The following is a 25,177-nucleotide window of genomic DNA, read 5'->3' on the forward strand; positions in this document are numbered from 1 at the left end:
GCTGTCAACTAGTAGTATGTTACTATGGAAGGAAGTGAATGGAAGGAAGTGAAGAAAGATACTCCGGGTAAGGTCAGGTCGTGTGAGACTACAGGAAAGCATATTGACAAATGGCTGAAGTAGAGTCTACAAATATGATGGTGGACATCGGACAATGAGTACATTAGACAGCTGAACTTGACCTGTCTACTGGATGATCAGTCTCTAAAAGTACTCTGTATAAATGTTAGGATTTAGGATTATCCCTTGTAGGTTCAGAGATGTTTGCATTTTGGATTAACTGCCTATATTTGTCTTTTATTGGCCTCATGAATTTCACACATAGTACAGTTTCAATGTCATAGTATAGCCATCAGTAGCTGATGGTATGATTTGTTAGCTATGTATGGACTATATGTTAGTAATTATCCAGAATGATTGGTGACATTGTAACATTACTTGTTGACCTGTGGTAATACAAGTAGCCATAAAACCTGCCTGTCATATCTTATCAATCTACAGAATGGTCATAAAAGTCTTCTCCATGACAGCTCTGCATCTCTTGCATCTACAAATACGCTTATCTCTCACAAAAGTTGCCATCCCCTTGTTAGCCCAGAGATTTGGTTATGGGACTTGATAATACTGTTTACTCCATATAAACAGAAATGGCAGCCAGTGATACTGAACTAGTGGCTAGGCAATCACCTACTATTCTCTCTCTCAGTCTCACAACAGTTGCCCATCTCCTAGTACTCCAAGACTTATCTTTCACAAAAGTTGCCATCCCCTTGTTAGCCCAGAGATTTGGTTATGGGACTTGATAATACTGTTTACTCCATATAAACAGAAATGGCAGCCAGTGATACTGAACTAGTGGCTAGGCAATCACCTACTATTCTCTCTCTCAGTCTCACAACAGTTGCCCATCTCCTAGTACTCCAAGACTTATCTTTCACAACAGTTGCCTCTCCATATAAACGGAAATGACAGCCTGTGCTAGAGGACATTTACAGCAAGGCTCTGTGCTATCATCCCATATTACACTTAGACCATCTCTCATAACAGTTGCCATCATCCTATTACCAGCAGCATGGAATCTCAAGATCTCTCTTTATGTGAAGAGATAATTTGATTCCATGGGTAGTTTTAGATTACATCTAGTAGTCCAAGACTATTTCTCAAAGTATTACAATCTCCCATAGCCCAGAGACTTGGCCCTTCTTCTTAATGACAGGCCATCTTCAACATGTTAGTTCTGTGGCATGACAATTTTGTTTGTCAGAAGTCAGGCCAGTATATTGAAGCAGAAAGCCAAGTCTTTAGGCTATGTCCAGTCACTGCCCCACACAAAGAATACTGCCTATAGTTCTTTTTAGGCTATGTCCAGTCACTGCCCCACACAATGAATGCTGCCTATAGTTCTCAATTTCAGGATCACAATGCATTACATGTCAAGTATTTGACTCTCAGCGCTAATTAATGATGATATTTCAACAATTGTTGAATAACTCCCTGTTGTTTTTGAAGGTTGAAATCTATAAAGCTGTTAAAAAGAGCAGATCTGAATGACAAATACATTGTAGTTTGTAATATGGCTTGCTGTACGTGTTGTCTTTAGTGGTATTTGAAGGTAACTAGTTCAACTATTCCCACAAAATGTTGGTGATTATGTCTTTTGAATTCCTTTCACCATTGAAATAAACCAGGTTGCCTTGAAGCATACAAATGTGAAACGTTATTGCTTTGTTGATTGCTACCTGACATACATACCAAGAGTAATTTGGAAAATGTGACCTTGTTACAATATGACCAGATTTCAACCAGGCAAACACACCCATCCCAAAATGTGTAGGAAAAAATATATCTCAGTTATAGAATTAGTATTTGCTATTGTAAATGTCTGTATTTGAAAAATGAAATAGTGGTATGTTTGTCCTTGATTGTTTTTGCTGACATAGTTATGGTAAGATAAATAGAATTTGTGTTCTAAGTTCCTCTTGACTGGACTGTAAATGAACCCTGACTTACATGTAGCAATCACTGTCTCTGTCTCTGACACATATAATGGACATGCACTCTTAAAATTTAACAATAGATTGACAAACAGTATGTACACACACACACACACACACACACACACACACACACACACACACACACATACACACACATTCATAGTCTGTCACAACTCACCCAACATACATGCATGCATGCAACATGTCTACACATACATGCAACATGCCCCCCCCCCCCCCACACACACACACACATATTCAGTCTCGCCATCACAGACCCCCTCTCATCCCACCTACACACACACACACACACACACACACACACACACACACACACACACACACACACACGCACGCACACACACACACACACACACACACGTACACACTCACACCTACCCACCATACTGAATGAGTCATAGGGATATCCTGACACTGTGAATTGTCAGTCACCTAGTAGGTACTTGACTGATATCTGTTGGCTCTTTGCCCAGTCTCGTCGTATGACAAAACACTGAATCACTTGTATGAAAGTCATACAATCCGTGTCTTGTCATCTATACCTGTAATGAACATATCAGAAAGTAAGACTTGAGTGTTGGTCCATGGCATGCCACCAATCTGTAGACAATCACATGTCCTTGTTGTAAGTTTTGTACCAGTACAGATGTTTGTATAGAGTAGAATACCCTGCATTGTGTCTGCTCACCTCAATGTTTGCTCTATTTGGTGCCTTGTTCCATTCCACAGTTGAGAAGCTTATCTCCCCTACTCTACCTAATACCTAACCTAGTAAAAAGACCTCAATACATGTAGTTAGGACTACACACACTGTGGTCTTCACTTTTTATCTATATGTTTACTGAATTTTGGAATTCAGTCAATGTAAAACACTTTCATTGTCAATTTTACTAAAATTTTCAAATATTTGCCAACCTTTCATACAGATTAATGTTCAAGGATTATTTTTAGCATTCCACAAGGAAAAGAAATTTACGTTTATCCAAATTTTAAAGGAAAATCAGATTTTAGCGTATAATTATTTGGTTCATAGCTAACATGTTAATTAAATTAAGAAGTAAATATATTACACTGAGACAATGCAATATCTACGACAATTACAACAAGTAACAATTTTTTCACAAGTGGACTCTGTGAAGAAAGCCCTCCTATTTGATACTTGGAAGAGGGGGATCTTAACCCAGGGACTTCGCTATTAGGCTTGCAAACCTCTCATTTGATACTTGGAAGGGTGTATCTTAACCCAGAGACTTGGCTTTCTGGCTTTAAAATATAGTTGATATGTTAAATCAATCTCTGGGCTAGGTGTATGGTGTGATGGCTGTCTTGATACTTTTTTATCACAATGAGTACCATTCAGATTGATTTTCATTGTATCAAGAGGATGTCCAGAAATTCCTTGTCACCCTTGTAACCTTGTTCAGTGAAAGCACGACAACAAAATGAGTTTCTTGATGGCTCTGTGGAGACGATACTGAGAAACTGAATAGAAGATGTATTGTGTATGCGAATCCAGTCTTGTACGTCAGCGATTAATGGTATGCCATTGCAAATGCCTGACTCTCATTAAGAAATAAATTAAGCAAGTATAAATAGCAATTTTTATGGACCCATTAATCTTTCTTTTTGTGTCAAGGTTAAGACTTTACTGCATATTTTATTACCTGTGATGGTTGTAAGGCTGTTATGTGTATTGTGTTTTAATGGTAGCTAAATTTAAAATATGTTCCACGGGTTTTCACGTTTTGGATCTTGTCCAAAATAGTACTCTCTACAGATTCCTCCTAAAATTTGCCAGAGTGATGTCTAAAATGGTAATATGAACTTGATACTCACTGTAGATTCCTAACTCAAATTTGTTGGAGTTTGTGTAAAATTAACAATTTCAGTGTCTTCAGATTTATAGACTAAAATAATTGAAAGTAATTAATTTCATCATAGCTATGTTATACCTACTGTTACTTCTATATGCATTTGAAATACAAAACACATAAAGCAAACTGAAATGAAATATGAATAAAATGATAACTAAAATGAATGTGTCAAAAAATAAGTATTTAATAAAGGGAAGGTGTTAGTATGCTGCACTGATATGTAAGGAGTAGCATTGGTTCTAGACTTTATAGTGATGTCATTCTAGTTGCCATGCCCACCTTGTATAGAAAAATAAGGTATCCGTATCCACTGTAGACCACCATTGGTACTACTGTAGATGAGGAAATTTTTATCTTACCTGCCACGCCCACCTTGTATGGGAATGAATGCTATCCACTATCAAGTATCATTGGTACTACTGTAGATGAGAAATTTTCTATCCATCTGCCACGCCCACCTTGTGTGGGAATGAATGCTATCCACTATCAAGTATCATTGGTACTACTGTAGATGAGAAATTTTCTATCCTACCTGCCACGCCCACCTTGTGTGGGAATGAATGCTATCCACTATCAAGTACCATTGGTACTACTGTAGATGAGAAATTTTCTATCCATCTGCCACGCCCACCTTGTATGGGAATGAATGCTATCCACTATCAAGTATCATTGGTACTACTGTAGATGAGAAATTTTCTATCCTACCTGCCACACCAACCTTGTGTGGGAATGAATGCTATCCACTATCAAGTACCATTGGTAGTACAGTAGATGAGAAATTTTCTGTCCTACCTGCCACGCCCACCTTGTGTGGGAATTGCTATCCAGTATTGAGCAACATTGGTACTATAGTAGATGAGGAATTTTCTATCCTACCTGCCACGCCCACCTTGTGTGGCCATGAATGCTATCCACTATCAAGTACCATTGGTAGTACAGTAGATGAAAAATTTTCTGTCCTACCTGCCACGCCCACCTTGTGTGGGAATTGCTATCCAGTATTGAGCAACATTGGTACTACAGTAGATGAGGAATTTTCTATCCTACCTGCCACGCCCACCTTGTGTGGGAATTGCTATCCAGTATTGAGCAACATTGGTACTACTGTAGATGAGAAATTTTCTGTCCTACCTGGCACGCCCACCTTGTGTGGCCATGAATGCTATCCACTATCAAGTACCATTGGTACTACTGTAGATGAGAAATTTTCTATCCTACCTGCCACGCCCACCTTGTGTGGGAATGAATGCTATCCAGTATTGAGCAACATTGATACTACTGTAGGCAGGAATTTTCTGTCCTACCTGCCACGCCCACCTTGTGTGGGAGTATGAGTGTAGAGTAACAAAGCTTTCATAAACTATTGACAGTTAAATCTCCGCTTGCTATCTCCATCTCACACACAGATTTGTAAATCAGATCAGTCCTTTTGTCAAATTGTTTTTGAAATTGTCCAAAGTTGCTGGCAAAAATTAAAAAAAAATTACATGATTATAAAACGACATCAACCCATAAGGTCATTATTAAACTACAGAATGTAAGATGTAAAAATCAAGCTGTTGATATGCAAGTAATTTTGAATAAAATGATAGAAATCCTTGATACATTAATTTCAAATACTGCAATTTTTTTCATTGACAACTTTTATAAATATTATAAAAGTTGCTGGCAAAGAAACCATGCAAATTTGATTATAAATTGAAATCACCCATATGGTCTCTATTGAATCACAAAATACAATGAAACTGTATAATGTAGAATAGATACATGTAGCAATTCAATTGTCCACAAATAATAAAAAATCATTGACATTAATTTTGTATAAATTGTCAACATTGTAATTTTTTCATTCATAATCCATTATTTGTGTAATTTCTACATGGTGAAAGCTATCGCTTAATAATGTTTAATTTTCTCCATATTGCTGTCTTGTTGGGAGGAGACAAGGGTCAACACACTGTCACGCAATCTCCTTTGTTGGCCACTAGGTGGCAGTATAATAAGGTGTTGGTTAGCATTATTCATGTTTTTCTATCTTGTTCTATTACAGGACCATTCCCATGCAAGGCTGTCACCAAAGTCCAATGGCAGTCCACCAAAGCGTAAGTATTTTGTAATATTTTCAGTGAGCAAGCTGTTATTTGACCATAGCAACAGTTTTTACTAAAACTTAAACAAATACTTAGACAATAGGTTGGGCGTTGCCAAGCACAATTATGAAAATGATGTAATGTAAGAAAATAGATAAAACTCAAAAATGAAATCAAATTAGGTCTTAGCCCGATATTAACATATTACCACAAGTAATTCACTTCATTCATGTCATATTAATATGAAAAATAGTGTTTGTAAGTTGAAATTGTTGCATTTATTTGACTTAATGTCAGTATATCTATTTGGGTATTTAAAACCTAAGGTATTTGCATGTCCTATTCAAGCCCAATACATAGTTTGAGTGAAAGAAAACCCCACAAACCCCAAGGATAATCATAAAGGAAGACAGAAACTTGCTATAGATTTGTCAACAAATAATTTACTTTTGTTCCCTTGTTTTTCAGCGAACCATTTATCATCTTTTCTGGTGGTATGCCCCGTGCCAGCTATGGAGACCGTCACTGTATTACAGTGATGCAAGGCAAGAAACATGTGGTGTTTGATTTCACATCTCGTGTGTTGGATTTCTTCACCATCTCTGACACAGATGATGAATGTGAATTTGATGATCCTCATTCACTGGTTGTCTTAGTAGAGGAAGAATTGGTTGTCATAGATCTACAGAGTGAAGGGTAAGTACATTGACTCCATTATCTTTTTTTTTGTGCTCCCTCTAATCAGTCAAAAGTCACAACACTTGTGAAAACAAACTCCAAAGATTTCTTTTAAAATTTTGGTGGCATTAAATTTTCATTCATAATTTTGAATCCAGAGTTCACTAACACTTGTACAATGTTGTATAAGTGTTATGCAAAACAAAATTTCATCTCAACATAAAATTATTTCATGGTCAGAGTGGTAACATACCTAGTATTAGTAATAGGCATATAGAACTAGTCTTACAGGGATCACTTGTCTATACACCTCTGACAGGTTGATTTTGAACAAATATTTTGTTAGGACTTATAGCATTTGATATGTGATTTGTAACATTCAATAACTGTTTGATTGTCTTACATTACTAGGTGGTTGACATTCAACAAGCCTTACCTAGCTTCCCTACATGCCTCAGCTATCACCACATCAACACATGTCAGTAACATCCCAAGTGATGTCTGGGACAAAATATTGAAAGCTGGTGAAGCACAGATGGCAGAAACATTCTCTCAGCGGGTGAGTCATTTGTTATCTTTTATATTTAGAGAAACATAAACTCCATGTCATGTGGTACAATTCAGTTCAGTGTAATGGAGAGTGGCCCAAGTCAGATTTCTGGTTTGCGTGGTGATGAAATCATGTGGTACAATTCAGATCTCTCTATTGGATGGTAATGAAATCATGTGACTTCAGTGAGTGTCATGTGATATTATAATTCAGTTCACAATATTGGAGTGTAGGATCACAGTATATGAGCAAATCATGCGACTTCAGTGAAAGTGTCATATGGTCCAAGTCAGATCCTCTCTATTGGGTGGTTATGAAATCATGTGATTTCAGTGAGTGTCATTTGATACAAGTTTTATTATGTGGAAATTTGATGCAGTCATTACAAAAGAGTAACACAAGATATCATGCAACCCATTGACTAACCATGCACATTTTCATGTTTTAGGAATGGCCTATCGCAGGAGGTAAAAACCTTAGTGAAGAACCTCAGTCTAAAGATCTACTAATGACAGGCCATGAAGATGGCAGTGTTAGATTCTGGGATGCATCCTCATTGTCTCTCAAATTGCTGTACAAACTGAACACAAGCAGTGTATTCTTGTCTGAATCTGAACATGCTGAGGGTAATGCTGGAGGTGAAGGTGATGAAGACTGGCCACCATTCCGCAAGGTAATATCAACACCTCCTTGTCTTTTCTCATTCAATTTACGCCAATGTTTATCAACACCACCTTGTCTTTTCTCATTCAATTTACGCCAATGTTTGGTTAAATATAGCTTTTATTTCTTGGATTCCTTTACGAGATAGAATTTATTGTTGATAGAAAAATGCCATACCTGTCTTGGACAGGTTATCAGCAGTTTTCAGAGATGAACTGATACTGCGTGAGAGCATGTTAATTTCAGCTAGACAGGAAGTGTGACATCTCATTAATAATGACACAATTTCCCAAGTTCTACTCCCCATCAATTGTCTATGTGGGATGAATAAAGTAATTCTAATTCTGATTCTATATATAATATTGTGTTGTAGGTTGGTACCTTTGATCCATACAGTGATGACCCACGTCTTGGTATTCAAAAGATCACAATGTGTGCAGTCACAGGTGATTTGATTGTTGCTGGTACAGCAGGACAAGTCTTGTCTCTGAAACTGGGAGATGAGGAGGTTGAACAAACCATTGAGGTATGTATAATCACTTGATAACAAACACCTGTGTGGTTATGTACTTCATTCAAAACAATGTATGCCAACAAATTTTGCTGAGGGGGATTATATACTGATTATGGCAAGATTATGTTTAGATGTAAGTTAGTCTAGAAGGCCTACTGAATTTGTTGCCATAGAAACAGGTCAAGTTTCAGCACCCTAGTAAGATGGTAATAGTGTTGATAGAATTGTTGCCATAGAAACAGATGATAGTTTAAATAGCACATAAATAGGTTGTCAAGGTAATATCTTACTAAATGACCTGTCATTGTACAGTTTACCAGGTAGCTCAGGTATGATGAGCTGTTTGTTGTGTTCTTAGTAAATGTTACAAAGTCACTACTTTATCCTGATATTGAATTTCTCTATGTGTTCTTTCAGACTCATCCAGTCAATATTGTAAGTGACCGTGATGAGTTTGTGTGGAAGGGCCATGAACAGCTAAGTGTCAAGACTGATGCAGTCAAGATTGCACCAGGCTTCCAAACCAACATGGTGGTACAGTTAACACCACCAGCTGCTATCACTGCTATTGCCCACAATGTGGAGAGAGGTTTGTTAGCTGTCGGTACCAGCCATGGTTATGCTGTCTTTGATCTTGTCCAAAACAAAGTAGTGGCAACCAACTGTACCTTGAATCCCAATGATTTGTCAGCATCAGGTGAAACTCCTATGTCTCGGCGTAAATCCTTCAAGAAATCGCTGCGAGAGTCATTCCGTCGTCTGCGCAGAAGGCGTTCACGAAAGGAGAAGACTGAGAAACCACGTGTAGAAGCTGTTCCTACAACAGATCTGGATGCTCCTACACCAGAAAAAGAAGACTCCCCTGCAGCAGAAGAAGGTGCAGAAGAACCAAAGAAGGAGGAACCCAAAGAAGAAATAGAGGAGAAGAAAGAGGAAACCAAACCTGAAGAACCAGAGAAAGTACCTGTTGAACGCAAAGTAGAAGCTCGTTCAATGGATGATTCAATGACCAGTATGGTTAGATGTTTGTATTTCGCTTCAACCTTCATTCGTGATGCTACCACTGAGACACCAACATTCTGGGCTGGTACAAATGCTGGTATCATCTATGTCTACACACTCTCCATTCCAGGTGAAGAAAAGAGGTCTGAGGAAGATGTGACTGCCGAGTTAGGTAAGTTGTTTAGCATACTGTACATAGTGTCCTTCAATCTGTGGGTGTAGATACATTAAGTAGAATACCCAGACCTCGAATACCTCATAGATCCTTGACTTTTGATGTCCTGACACCAGAGAGAGTGCTTGTCAATGAATGGCTGCCTGTTAGATTATATTTGCATTGCCACTTGTTCATGGCTCTTGTGTTTTCTTAGAATTTTTCAGAAGTAGGCTCAGATACTGATTCTGTACTTGCCAGTACAAGAAAAGGAAGAGAAAATTTTGGGTCTGCTGGCTGTTAATGCATAAAATAGAGTGGTATTTAACATGATTTTCATTTAACAATGGGATACGAACATTTCCATGTACAGGTAAAGAGATTCGTCTGAAGCATCATGCACCAGTGGTAGCAATGTCTGTAGTTGATCATGATGGATACCCAATACCAGATCCAATTGATGTCAAAAATGAAAGAACTAAGGCTCCAAACATGGCTGGTGGTCATTCTATTGTAATCTGTTCTGAAGAACAATTCAAGGTATGTCAACTAGAAATATAAACCAACATTTACACCAGTTTCATGTTTAAAACTATCGTAGCTTGTCAGTATGACAAAGTGGTTTGAGAGCAATCATAGTTAGTAGTGTTTCATTAGAATTGGTACAGTTGTAAAATGTAGATGCCGTCATTAACACAAACAAAGGCAGTATTTGAATGATTTCCACCAAGTCCCTAGCATATAACAACTCCAAGTAAAGAAACTTTATAGCTACTAGCTACAAATAGTAATGTATTAGTTGTTTGGCTTTAACTCTTATGAATATATCTATGTCACAGTGCACCTGGCACCATTTTAAAATTTAGACAATATAACTAAAATATAGGCAATGTTAAACGATTTACAATTTGGTTTTTGTCCATTCTTGTCCAGGTATTTTCTCTGCCTAATCTGAAACCCAAACACAAGCATAAGCTGACAGCACATGATGGTTCACGTGTGCGAAGAGTTGGCTTCATTAACTACAGAAGCAGAAGTGGTAAGTATAGAATTTACATTTAGTTGTATGCAATTTTTGCAGGTTGACTTTACCACTGTATAACAACTCTTAAGTAAAGAAACCCCAATCACCAGTAGTAATGTATTAGTTGTCAGGATTTGATATTAACAACACAAAGATAACACTGAATGGTAAAAAAAACTTATTCAAGATACTGTACCATTAAGAAAATATAAGTTAAAAAATTGAATGTAAAATGTTCAACCAGTGTGTCTATATCCCTTACTGTAACACAATTGATCAAAATCTTGTTACTTCTGTAAGAGTGAATTAAATCAAATCACCATCTCCTACTAAAACAGATGTAGAATTTTAAGGTATTATAAACAAGTATGTGAGTGTTAGTTGGGATAATATGACAACCAGTTGAACACACATTGTTGTGGCATACAAGCTTTGTGCTTTACTTCCATCATACCTTTGCTACAAGCGGATGCAGTCAATATAATATTGTTACAAAAAGTTACAAGCAAACACAGCTTCATGGGTACTGTGTGTAAAGAAAACATTTTGTATTGAGTTTTGAGTTCTTGTCTTTGATTTGCCCATAGATGACAATTATTCTGAAAACTGCATCAGTTGTTTGTCCAACCTGGGTGACTTGAGTATCTATAGTATTCCACAGTTGAAAAATCAAATCAAGAAATCAGCAATCCGTAAAGAAGACATCACTGGTATCAGTTCCTGTATCTTTACATCTCTTGGTGAAGGTTTCTATCTCCTTTCACCTTCAGAGTTTGAAAGGTAAGCTGTCACATCAAGATTTGGTCTTAGGTGAAGTGTATGCTGTCAACAGAGATAGTACTGTCATGCTACATCATATGCCTCTTCTCAAAGTTGTTGTACAGAAATATTTTGGAATATACATACTGGCCTGCACACACAATGTAATGTGTACACACACACACACACACACACACACACACACACACACACACACACACAGCGTCAGTGCAGTAAGGTTGTATCTGCCTATACAATTGCATAGCAGATACAGCCTTTCTGCACTGACGCGACAATATATATGCACATGCACGTACGAACACACACACACAGATGCAGATTATATGCACCCACAACACATACAAACATATATACACATATGACTCACACAGTACAAGCATGTATGCAGATATGCAGGTGTATATGCACACACAAACATCCACCATGGACATTGAAACATAGGAAGACATGTAAAGGATGTTAGTCTCTCACTGTGCTGTAGCAATAGATGACATGGTGATTTAGCAAAGCAAACAACTGAGAAGCAGTTGATACAACTAAGCCATGAATTAATGAATCACGTATCTATATCAGTCATATTTCGTCACCTGGAAATTGAGGAAGAGGCAATGAGCTATGAACAGAAAGTAACTTTGTGGAAAAATGTTCACTTTACAGGTTCTCCTTGTCAGCCCGGTACATCAAGGAACCTATGTGTATGTTGGAATTGAAGGAAGGAATGAGGCCAGCCCCACCAGAGCCAGAACCAGAACCAGAACCAGAACAAACTGAAGAAACCAAAGAAGAAGATGGTGGTGAAGCTAAGGAAGAAGAAAAAGAAGCTGAAGGAGAAACTAAAGAAGAAGAAGGTGGAAATGTTGATGCTGCTGATACAGCAGCAGGAGCTACTGTTACTACTGTTACTACTACTACTGTTACTACTACCACTGTAGAAGAACAAAAAGAAGAACCTGCAGAAGCTGCAGAAGAAGACACTGCCCAAAAAGCTGACGGTAAACATACTCATCTAACGTACTTTGTGAAATAGTGAAGAGATATAGCACGTAGTAGACCAGAATTGTAGACAGAATAGACTTGTAGATAGAACAGAATTGTAGATGGAATATGGGAATTGTAGACAGATAGATCATGTTCAGAATTAGATATATACTAGATAGACCAATTGCATAATTTGATACACAGATAGACAAAGTACCAAGACACATAAACCAAATTAAGAATTTTAGACATGTAGACGAAGTACCAAGTTGTAGACTTGGATGTACAAAGACAGATAGACTAATGACAGTAAATACAAATACATATATCAAGCATAGAATTGTAGACATGTAGACCAAAATGGAATAGAAAACAGTTAGACATATACCAGGTAGATGTATGCACATACAAACACTACTAGATGTACAGTTAGACATATACCAGGTAGATGTATACATGTACAAACACTACTAGATGTACAGTTAGACATATACCAGCTAGATGTATACATGTACAAACACTACTAGATGTGTAGTTAGACATATACCAGCTAGATGTATACATGTACAAACACTACTAGATGTGTAGTTAGACATATACCAGCTAGATGTATACACGTACAAACACTACTAGGTGTACGGTTAGACATATACCAGGTAGATGTATACATGTACATGTACTACTAGATGTGTAGTTAGACATATACCAGCTAGATGTATACACGTACAAACACTACTAGGTGTACGGTTAGACATATACCAGGTAGATGAATACATGTACAAACACTACTAGATGTACAGTTAGACATATACCAGCTAGATGTATACATGTACATGTACTACTAGATGTACAGTTAGACATATACCAGCTAGATGTATACACGTACAAGTTACTAGATGTACAGTTAGACATATACCAGGTAGATGTATACACGTACAAACACTACTAGATGTGTAGTTAGACATATACCAGCTAGATGTATACACGTACAAACACTACTAGATGTACAGTTAGACATATACCAGGTAGATGTATACATGTACATGTACTACTAGATGTGTAGTTAGACATATACCAGCTAGATGTATACACGTACAAGTTACTAGATGTACAGTTAGACATATACCAGGTAGATGTATACATGTACAAACACTACTAGATGTACAGTTAGACATATACCAGCTAGATGTATACATGTACAAGTTACTAGATGTACAGTTAGACATATACCAGCTAGATGTATACACGTACAAGTTGCTAGATGTACAGTTAGACATATACCAGCTAGATGTGTGGACGTACAAGTTACTAGTTGTTTGGTTATGAGAATGTAAATGTGACATTGATATATTTAATGGTAATTAATGATTTTTTTTGGAGTAATGCATCATGAGATAGTTGGTTTGTTTGTTTGTTTGTTTGTTTATACAGTTTGACTTTCTTCATTCAAAGCTGTCGATAAGGCCATTGCACATGACTTGCCTAGGGTGAATGCCATGTGTATAGAGTTACATCATATCTTAATGACAACTCAACAACCCTTCAAGTTTGGTTGCAAGTTGTCAGCATTTGTGTTCATTGAAAATCTAAAGCAAAACAAATGATTAATTTAACCTAGTTATGTCTACATTGCAATGTTTGTTTTGAGAGCAGGGAAGTGTGAATCTCTGGACTACATTGGGATAAGTTTTTACATTTTGATGATGATCTTGTGAGGGTTGAGAAAAGACTTGACAGTGCTTTTTACTCCTCTTAAGAATTGGTGTGCACGGCATGTGGTCATGGGATGCTTCAAATATATGCCTACGTGTAGAAATATGAACATTGTAGTAAAGATGGTTTCTTGATAAGAGTTGATGCACAGTTTGCTGGTAGTTTCATCATAAGAGATGCACTGTTTGCTGATCAATGTAGTATCTTCACAATATGCATTGACTGCCTGGTCATCAAAATTAAAAGAACAAGCTCACACATCTGTGGAATGATTTGCCTTGTGTTTCAATTATTAAAGTGTACACCCACATTTGTGAAATGATTGCCTGGTGTTTGAATTAAATGTACTCTCACTTCTGTGGAATGACTGCCTGGTGTTTTGGTCTGTTTGGTGTCTGAATTAAATGTTGTACACTCACATCTGTTGAATGATTGCCTGATAACAAACTCACTTCTGAGGTTAAGATGAAGACACAGTGTAACTTTTAATGGTGTTGGTACTAATCTTCTAATAATAATATGCTTGCTTTTCTGGCCAACAAGGTAGCTAAGAAGTTAACCTTTCTTCTTAAATTTCTCTTGGTGATTACTAATATGGTAATTTTGCTTCCTTTCCAGACCCCCTAGTTTTTGTAAATATGGAATATCCAGGAGTCCAGTGAACCGTCATTATTCAAGTCTTTTCTTCATAAATGTACTAACACTGACTTTTCCCCTTTCTCTCTCTTTCTCTCTTTCTGTGCTGTCTGTATACTAACACACACTATCATTGGCATAGACCAACACAAACGTGAAATCACTTCTCTAGTAAGCACCACTCCAGGACAGACTGTGTATGAGTTCTCCAAGGTTGCAAAGACTGAGTCTGGAGGTGTTGTCCGCCATTCACAAACTAAGGTTGTTGAGTCTTCTAAGTTTGAGACTCATGTAGAACGGAAAACGCAGACTACTGGCTATCAACATGGCATGACATGGGATATAGTACAATCAGTACTGCCAGATGAAAACATGGACAGTAAGAGTCAGTTAGATGCATGATATTGCAACTTGTACTAACAGTAATCAATATGTTTTTATTAAGGGCAATAAATAGAAATCTACCACAGCTTTCCTGCTATCCAGGTTCCCTACAAATATAATGGTGAAAATTGTAGGAAATTGAATAAAGCATTGCAAAATTAGATTTGCCCATTCCTGTTACTCAGTTGGTACATGTGTCATATAAGTGAAAACCTTTCATATCAAGCATGGACATGGAGATGAAGCTGTAAGAATTAATTATTGTCACCTGAAAATATGGATGATATTTTTAGAATTGTAATTTTATCCATTAATAAGGAAATGAGTAATTTGTAAGGAAAACACCTGTCATATTAGGCATGGACTTGGAGATGAACCCCGTAAGCATTAGTCATTGACACCTGAAACCTGAAATATGGATGGCATTTTTAGAATTGATGTAATTTTAGCCAATAAAGGGTAATTTGGTTAACTACCTGCTGTAAAATATAGAATTGAAGTGCACATTCCAGACCATAAAACTGATATATTTCACACTATAAAATTTGTGTTTTATGTTAAATTTGTATGTCGGTTAATATTTGTTAAAAAGCTAATGTAAAATCAAAATTATAGAATTCAACCATGGCTATTTGGTAACTGGTAATATGCAAAGATTAAATCATAGACTAAGAGATTACATAAAATAATCACAGCTGTGTGAAGCACTAGTAGTGTGTTGATGTATATGTTATTGGTGTGAGGGCTATGGTTGCCATTAAGATTTAAACTGCCTTGCTTTGCTGTAAGTAACTCTTACCGGGTGTCTGTGCTTGATTCAAGGTGGTTGATCTTCATCAAGCTGAGACTTTCTGTCATCACAACATTGTAAAACTTACATTGAATGTTTGTTTGTTCTTTCATTCTCTTCCCTTCATATCTCTGTGTTAACTTTTACTGGTACTCCTTCGACATTCTAATGACCTAATTCTGTGTTTCTTGTTCTCAGGAAGCATGTGATCTTTCCAAAAAAAAAACAAAAAAAAACTATAAAAGCATTTTGACTTTGAGACATTCCCTAACTAATGTGATTTTTTCCCTGTAACAGCAGACTGTAGTGATCAGTGATAAAAGCATGGGTCCGTATTTTTTATTTATTCACTCACTGGGTCTTGTCTTGTTTACTTCCTGACAGAATGAGACATGGACTCAGGCATGGATGGCGCTTTGTGCGGTGGCTGGCTGGTTGACGGTAGAAATATCAACAAAAGGCAGTAAAGCTGCACTGCATGTCAAGCTCAGATCAAATTGACTTATGTCTGGTGTTTTCATTTCTTGTTAACAGAGTTAGTAGAAGAAGTGGATCAGTTATTGGCAAAGACTACAGTTAATGATACTGTAGATGGCGATGAAACCCAGCAAGATATCACAATAGATGAAGTTAAAGACTATCAAGTGTAAGTAGTAATCACTATCTTGTCGCAAACGCGAACTGATGTGTACTTCTACTCATTTCACCTGTGGATGACCTCGCAAGATTTGCATCTGTAGTTTCATCAGTTTTGAACATTCAAACTGGTGTTTTGCCAAACATGAGCTGATGTGTACGTTTACCATTTCACCTGTACATGACCTCATATGACCCCAGAATAACCTATTGCATGTCTGAATGAACAACTAATGTAGTTGTTATTCAAGTGATTGATTCTATGTTGCTATTTGTAGCCACTGTACAATTTATTGGGTAGTTCCCCACATCTTTACAAAATATTTTTTTAAAAACAATTTTGTTGTCTTTTGCCCTTGTGTTTGCAGTGAAGGAGAAGCTGAAGGTGAAGCTAAACCTGAAGGAGGTGAAGGTATGAAATAAACTTTTATCATATTTTGTCAAATTGAAAGTAGTTAGTATGATATACAGTATAGCCATCTTTACTTAGTTTGAGACTATTGTTAGGTTGAAAAATGGTTGCCATAGCAATGATGTCAGTTTGGCAAGATTTGAGGATAAATCATGAACAAAATGCGAGACCTAAAAGTTGACAGCATGAGTATTATCTGAGTGTGTGTACGTACAGAGTCACAATATACAGCAAACATTGAAGTAAAAACGATATTACTAAGGATAGTGTATATAGTAAATGTTGACAATGAGCTATGAATTGTAATTTTGGCAATTGTGAATCGTTACAGTAATTAATTAATGGGCAGCAAATACTGGTTGGGGGAAATTATGACATGTTGTGGACTGCTACTTGTGAACGTAGTGTGTAATTAATTGACAATAACTGTGTAAAATGACTAAGTATTGTTCTAGTAGCTACTGGAAGATTACAATCTGTTACAGGTGTTGTTGATTTTGTGCTGAATGTTGCATAGTTGCTTATGCTGCGATAGTAGCTAATACTATTGAAAACCAAGTGTTAGCACTCAAATCAGTTCACTGGGCATGCTGCATGTTGTAACTTGGATCATTATAGAGACGGTCATATGTAAATCTATACTTAACATATACCCACACACACACACACACACACACACACACACACACACACACACACACACACACACACACACACACACACACAAACTACCAGTAAACTATTTGTTATTGAGAATCATTCATTAACTTCATTTTCTCTAATTTGTATTCCATTTAATCATTTAATTATGTAGTAGTATTGTTTTCATCTTGTGTCTACGACTCCTAGCATGTCACTGTTTTCATTGCTAACTGTTGATCAGGTCAAAAGTTCATTGTCCCCCACCTTTCTCTGAGTTCATAGTGTCATTTAAAAAAAGACTGACAGACAAAACACTGAGTCCCAGTCAGTTTTGCTCTGTTGCCATTTAAAACAAGAGTAATAGTGCAAAGAGTAAGTGCTCCACCCCGTCTTTCTTTGGTTGTGTTGTCACAAAAACATAGACATTGAAGAGTAAATGCCCCCACCCCCACCACGTATACACCCTGTTGTTTGGTTTACATGGTTATTTAAACATGGGTAACATGGGTAAATCTGTCAAAATGTTACCCTTATTTCTAGGAGATTAAATCCACCAAAACTTCATTGGGAATGTGCACTGTAACAGATACCTTACAACCAGCTGTGTATACCCAAATCGTGGTCAATAATTTCCACTTTCTGAATTCCTGTATACATTCACCAGTGTCTGATCAACCTCTGGCATGTTTACCTGGCTTCCTACCTAGCTCCAAACCAAAGAACATATTGCAGCAACCCCTAACTAATGCTTGCTTGTAGTTTGGATACTAAACTAGGGGGTTTGAAACTTTGAAACTACTGTATCTTCAGTGTGTCAACTTTACCGTTTTCAGTGTAGCATGCATAAAGGGTCCTTGCCTGACCTGGTCTGACCTGACCTTATTTGACCTGACCTTTTTTTTTATCATTTCTCTTTTTGTGGTGGTTGTGGTAACATTATAATATTTATACTCATCTGCATAACATGAATACCCAAGTAGCAGGGGACGATAAACAAGAAGCAACAAACCAGCAAACAGTTGACAAGTCGGCCAATGCAGAAGAGGTCAGCGAACTCTAGTCTTTAGTGCCTTAGTTATTTTCTCTTTGTGTAGTTCTCTGACTTAAAAGTGTTAAGTTTGTAAACATATTTGACCTGTACCAGCAACTAACAACAGATTACATACATTGTATAAAGTTGCAGCAAATAAAATCTAAATGCTATAAAAATGATAATGTTGTTGACTTCTGACTTAACAACTTTCCCCTTGCCATATGACTTATAAAGACGTGAAATCTTCATCGACATCCTCCTCATCATCTTCATCTTCATCATCTGAAAGTGACCAAGAGTAGATAGAAATGTACAGTGAGTATATGGAATATATTCAAGGAACCTTCAGCTTGCAATTCTTTTATACTTAAGGTGATATTTGCTTAGGGTATAACTGATATGAACCAAGAAGTCCATGTCCCATCTACTTACTTTTCTAGTATTTACAGTCATCTCCAACTGTACCAGTATGCATTATTCTGTCAATGACTATCTAGTCAAACTATCTTGTCCTCATCCTGTCATTGCATCCAATCACTTTCACTGTTACATTCATTCTATCCCAATCAATCAATTTCATTGGTTCATCACATCATTCTGTCCAATTAACTTCTCTGTAACATCTTCCCTTCATTTCATCCAACCAACATCTTCATTTCATCCAACCAACACCTTTGGTTCATCTTCCCGTCAAGCTGTCCAATAAACTTCTTCATTACATATTCCTATCATTCAATTTCTATCCAATCAACTTCAGTGATACTCTATCCAGTCAGCTTCTTCATTACATCTCCCTATCATTCTATCCAATCAGCTCCTTTGTTACATCACTCAATCAAATCACTTGTTACACATCTTCCTAAACTTGTCTCCAATCACCACCCACCACCACTTCATCACCTACTCCATGAATTAATCCCTTTCCCATCTTGTGAAAGCCATCAATTGCAATGCCAAGGCATAAATCATATGTGATTAATTTGCTAGGCATGATAAGTGATGATATACTTTCTGCACCTCCTATTTTGTTTTTAGATCCTCTACAAATGCTCATGGTGTTCATGTCTGACCATATCTGATCGGCTCAAAGTTTTGGGCTACTGTCTCCTTATTATCATTTTTTATATCTTTTCCCTTCTCATGCTTGCCTATTTATGTTGGATGAAGTAAGTAAATGACCATCCTTGCAGTTGGCATAAGCTAAAATCAAAAGATTGTCTGCCCCATTGTGCTGGCTTTCCCAAGGATACCTTTCTGATTTCCTATTCCCTACTAATCCTGGCTTATCCATCATTTCTGAGCTTCGTAACTGTGGCATAGTTATGTCATTGTGGGCTTCATAACCATGTCAGTGTCAAGTCAATATCCTCATCCCATTTAACTTTCCTAAAAATCATAGTCGCCATCATACAATCAGATTGGGAACCCCTTCAACACTTTTTTTATGTCAATTAAGTTTATTCCCTCATTTACAAATTTAATGCATGCTACATAGATAGCCTCCAGCTCTCTATTAAAAGACTGTCATTTACACACATGTTCCTCTGATGAATGAATGCAGTTCTTTGAACAGACTATATCACTACACACATACACATGTCCCTTGAATGACTAGTTGTGGTGTCTGTTACTGTTGGGGAAAGGGGAAACAGATCAACTTGCAGCATGCCCAGGTCTGAGTTGGTGCAGCAATAATAGAATGCGTCTTCAAAGTTTCCTATGTGGTGTTCCGTTGTTAAGATACCAATGAACATGTCATTCTCTCCAAGTACCTCAGTAGTACTGAATCTGTCAGGTCTATGGCATGCACGTGTCGCTGGGTCCAAAATTTCAATATTCTGTGCATGTATATAAATACTTCAGATGACATTTTTGAATAACATGATATTGTACTAAACATGTTTTGACCTTTCATGTTACAGAGCAGTGAACAACGAAGTGAAGAGTTAATGGAACTTCAAATCAAAGAAGATGCTGACTGACATGGAGCACAGTTTTAAAAAAATACTTTGTAGACAATATTCCCTTATAGAAAGCATTTGATAGAAGAAACAGTAAGACGGACGTATTGTGAACACTTTAAAGAAAAATTTGTATACATTTCAGTCACAATCCTATTCATTGCTTGATTATAATGTAGACTTTGTTGCTGAGATCATTTTGGCTTAGAATTTAATGAATTGACTTAGATAAATCTGATTGTATTGGAGGCTGACAAAAACAGCACATAGCAGTGTAGTTTTCTTGACAACTTTTATTTTCAAGAGCAAACTGTCATGCTTTTTAGAAGTTAAGAAGTTTGAATCATTTTCATCACCCAGTTCAGAAATGTTTTTGTTTTGTTTCCTTTATTTGGTTGTAGAACCATTTAGACGTAGCGTGAATGGCAAGTTTTTGAGGTTGTTGGAACTCTAGAAACTGCTGCATGGCTAAAAGAATGTTTTGAGGATATGACAATATGGAACTAAAAAATAAATAACCCAAACCAGATATGATTACTAACCATCAAGCTAGCAGATGTAACCTATATACTGTTGAAATACTCGAGATGTAAATTTTTCCAACAAAAACCTTGTATTAAGGATTTATTTTATTTTTCTCCTCCTCTTTATGTAAGAATACAAAATGTTTAGATATTCCTGGGTGGTTTCTTTCTGCATATTTGGCTTGGATTCAACTTAAAGGAAAAGTGTTGTTTTTTTTCTACTAGATAACCATGTGGTTAAAGTTTTGTAGCCTCTTTTGGGGTATGTACACCCTTAATAAATGCCTCTTATCTTGCTATCTCTGTTGTACTTAATCATGTATTTGTCATTCGATTTATTAAGGAGGCTGTTTATATTATGTCAGGGTATAGTGGACAAAAGACGAAATATTCTCAAATTTAGATTAATATACCTTAAGAAAAAGGCTTAAAAATTGGAATTTGCAAAATTGATGAATCACATTTAAAAAAACAGGCATGAGTATATCATTAAGTTTATTGTCATGGTTTTAAGATAGTTGTGAGCTGGACACATCATTTGGATGTTGATGTTAATATTTCTAGTTGGCTCATAATAAATGACTGCTTGATAGTCCTGGACGTTAACCTTTTTTTGTTGTTCATTTCCCCGTATATAGCAAATAGTGCTATTCAATATTCACTTGTGTTTATATAGTCTTGATAGTAGTTGTAGTATTTCATGGCCTCATTAATACAAGCATTTTTATGTCTTTTTTCAAGAAGGTATAGTAAACGTATATTTCTTACTGGGCTTTGCCTTGCCATTGTCAGGGTCATTGTTTGACAAAAGGAAGTTTCTTGCTTTCTCTATCTTATCTTGTTTGTTGGTGTAATGTGCTAAATCTGCATATGATAATAAATTTTTATTCCCTTGGAAGTGGTTGTGTGTGCTTCTTTTGTACTCCCTAAATTATCGATGATCACACAAATTTCATTCGTTTAGGAAAACCCCTCCCTCCTCCCCTCCCCTAAACGAACGTTGTAAATTGTGTGTTGAAAACTGTGGCTGATGCATGTGACATAACTCCAGCTACTAGTTAGTTGTATGAACAGTTTCTCCAGGGTTTTCCTGGAGTAACATCACAAACTGTCCATTGATATGCAAATGAGAAGTACTTTCCTGTGGAACTACAAAGGGCTCCATCCATCTGTATGTAATACGGCATTTCACAGACGTGCAATATCCGATTTCTTACACAAAGGTGACATATATGGGACATATGCACTTTAATTTGATTTTTGATATATGCAAATTTGACCGAATGAAAATCAATATTTACTGCATAATTCAAAAACTGTAATACAAACATTCCATTCAAGTGTCTGCCCTCATATTATCAGATGCAAGCTATCTTTTGAGACTAATCTTGACCTTCATGGTCAATTATCAAAATCAAACCAATTCCTGCCTATCACAGACACATTGTAGTGTTTACACATTGCCAATTTCTTTTAAGTCATGTTTACAAGTAATATGAAGAAAAGAACTATACACAAGCATTACTTTTTATGCTCATAATTTTTACTGAATGGTATTTATTTGTTACGACCAATTTCTTTTAAATCATGTCTCCATTCAATCACATAGAAGTAAAGTATTTCTAGGGGTGTGGGGTGGGGAACGTGTTTTCTACGAAGACTTGTTCACTCAATTTCTCACTGAATTTACGGGGGGGGGGGGGGGGGGGTTACCATAAAACTTTTCTGTATTATTATGGCAAAATAAGCTAATACATATCGAGCATTTCATGTGCATTTTAAACACGATTCTAAAGAAGCAATAGTAGAGAAGATTCCATCAAAATCCGTTTGTGTAGCCAAAGTATATAGCTCAGGTCAGATCAGTTATTCTTAAATTAGTTTCTCACCCAGGTATACTCCTTGTTTATTGTCTACTACTTCAGTATCTACAAATCTACAAATGGTAGATAGAGTGTATGTAGAACTGATAGATAACTGAATGTATCAATGCAAATAAAACGTGAAGGTTATCACTTGTCTTTGGTTTACAACCAGGACTATCTTTTACCTTGTGTATATGCGTTGAAGTGGCCATATGCATGAGAATTTGGTATTTATTCTGGATTTTTATTTGATAAAACAGCTCCACTATGTTTTTCTAATTGAAAAAATAATGTGAAATAACATATACCAAGTCTATGTTCACAACTCAATAAACGGCAAAACATTAAACAATGTGTAAAATGTTTGTTATTGTACGCACAATAACAAACTTTTTACACTTTTTGCATCTTTTTGCAATGTATTGAGTTATGAACATGGACTTAGTATATGTTATTTCACATTATTTTTTCAAGTAGAAAAACATAGTGAAGCTGTTTTATCCAATAAAAATCCAAAATAAATACCAAATTCTCATCCATATGGCCACTTCAAATCTTGAAGTTCACTAAGAATAGTTTCGCTTTCGCTTTCTCGGTATCACCATGGTTTGGTAAATATCTGAAGACCAATTGTCTTCATTAAATGCATAATTCCATGAGAAATTTTCTACATTGTCATATAATTCCCCCCTACATCTATTTATTCATTAATATATGTAATAGTTCGCTGACCTTTCACTATGAGACGTAGGCTAGACAGTTCATTCTGTTCTGATTCTGCTGTAATAGTATATCAATCTACGATCTCTGCATGACATCGACTGTTGTGTGTGGAATTCTTTGTGTACTAAGAAAGAACCTCAGTCCCGTATCTTTTTCATTTGAAAATTGCTCTCAAAAACAATACTATGCTTAGTTGTACAGATAGAAAACCTCGCATATATTGTACATGTATTTTAGTATGTTAGTGAATTTTGTATTGTAACATTCTATTGGCAGATTCAGCATCTAGTAATTCGTTCAATACAATTCTTAAGTACTGTATCTAATATTTAACACTGTCATTTATGTGTACTACACTTTGTGATCAGAGGTAGGGGCTGCAAAACACCCTTTTTGTGTTTTGACCTCCGTTGACCATTGTCTTAGTACATCACAATAATACCAATGATTCACCGTTTACATTTAATACTCAGAATTTGTAGCATGTCTATTGTCTGGAAACGTATACAGAGAAACAGAAAGGTAGTATGTCTTCTGCAGTAGGTCTATGAAATTTATAGTATGGGTCTAAACTCACCCTCAAGATATACAGAAGTCTGTATTTATTGTAAGGATATATACGCCTGCATTCGTTTATATGCATTACTATGATAAATACAAACGACAGCATACACCTGTCCAGGAAAAGTGGGTAAGAGGTAGATCTTGGTCCAACATCTGTAAACATACTTTTTTTCAAAACAAAATACAAAATCGTAATTTTGGACACTGTTCCAAAACTCTGAAATAACTACAGCTAACCGCAATCAATGATTTGGCGTTATTATTTTTGTTTTTAAAGTGTTTTTATCCGGGGTTTGTACGAAAGATAATGAACTGTTTTTGAGTGCAAAGACTCCGGAACGATAAAAAATCAAAAACAAAAAATCAACTTGAACACACACAAGCTAAATAGTCCTGCTTGTAGACAGGGAGTAGATTTGCCAGAATCATTTACAATTATTGTTTACTAGTATTTCAATAATAAAATTATATTCATAACTTCTCATGTCGTTTGCGTATTGATTAATTTTTATTTTGAATTACAAAAGTAAGTCTAGTTTAGTACCCGGGGTCTAGTGATATCATTCATCGACCCAGAATCTTACAAATTGACTGAGATCTTGTAATAAAGAGATCTCTTTCAGACGTAACTTGTATACCTTTACACATTTACATGTACCACCTTCCATTCTCAAGGGTCAGAGGTTGAATTTGATCCTTTCCTAGACCCTACACGAAAGTATAGGGGCTATGGTCGATCCTTCAAGTTCTAAATATGTAGTAATAAGCAAATATCCAATATCCACATCAGACCACAGGGCACCGAGGAACCGTGTGACAAACAAAACAAAACAAAACAAAACAAACAAATAAATAAATAAATAAATAAACTATCAAATAAATGACAAATGAACAAGCAAACGAACTACAAGTAAGCTTATAGGGACAAATAAAATAATTAAATAAACCAGCAAAGAAACAGATACTCAT

The 25,177-nt window shown here is 36.3% G+C and overlaps 1 protein-coding gene across 1 annotated transcript in view; it reads left to right on the forward strand.

Annotated features, from left to right (window-relative positions):
- The window catches only part of LOC144435623 (lethal(2) giant larvae protein homolog 1-like), a 43,597-nt gene extending 21,643 nt beyond the window's left edge, over window positions 1–21,954 (forward strand). Inside the window, exons 9-24 of the mRNA XM_078124217.1 lie at window positions 5,943–5,994; window positions 6,451–6,678; window positions 7,072–7,219; window positions 7,659–7,883; window positions 8,247–8,399; window positions 8,805–9,561; window positions 9,917–10,083; window positions 10,477–10,582; window positions 11,155–11,347; window positions 12,005–12,339; window positions 14,817–15,053; window positions 16,383–16,494; window positions 16,853–16,896; window positions 18,516–18,583; window positions 19,607–19,737; window positions 20,494–21,954. Coding sequence (XP_077980343.1) covers window positions 5,943–5,994; window positions 6,451–6,678; window positions 7,072–7,219; window positions 7,659–7,883; window positions 8,247–8,399; window positions 8,805–9,561; window positions 9,917–10,083; window positions 10,477–10,582; window positions 11,155–11,347; window positions 12,005–12,339; window positions 14,817–15,053; window positions 16,383–16,494; window positions 16,853–16,896; window positions 18,516–18,583; window positions 19,607–19,737; window positions 20,494–20,521 — 2,984 coding nt within the window. The 3' untranslated portion in view covers window positions 20,522–21,954. The remainder of the gene's footprint in view (window positions 1–5,942; window positions 5,995–6,450; window positions 6,679–7,071; window positions 7,220–7,658; window positions 7,884–8,246; window positions 8,400–8,804; window positions 9,562–9,916; window positions 10,084–10,476; window positions 10,583–11,154; window positions 11,348–12,004; window positions 12,340–14,816; window positions 15,054–16,382; window positions 16,495–16,852; window positions 16,897–18,515; window positions 18,584–19,606; window positions 19,738–20,493) is intronic.
- The last annotated feature ends 3,223 nt before the right edge of the window (window positions 21,955–25,177 follow it).

The sequence above is a fragment of the Glandiceps talaboti genome, chromosome 5 (genome assembly GCF_964340395.1).
Source record: "Glandiceps talaboti chromosome 5, keGlaTala1.1, whole genome shotgun sequence".
Taxonomy (NCBI): domain Eukaryota; kingdom Metazoa; phylum Hemichordata; class Enteropneusta; family Spengelidae; genus Glandiceps; species Glandiceps talaboti.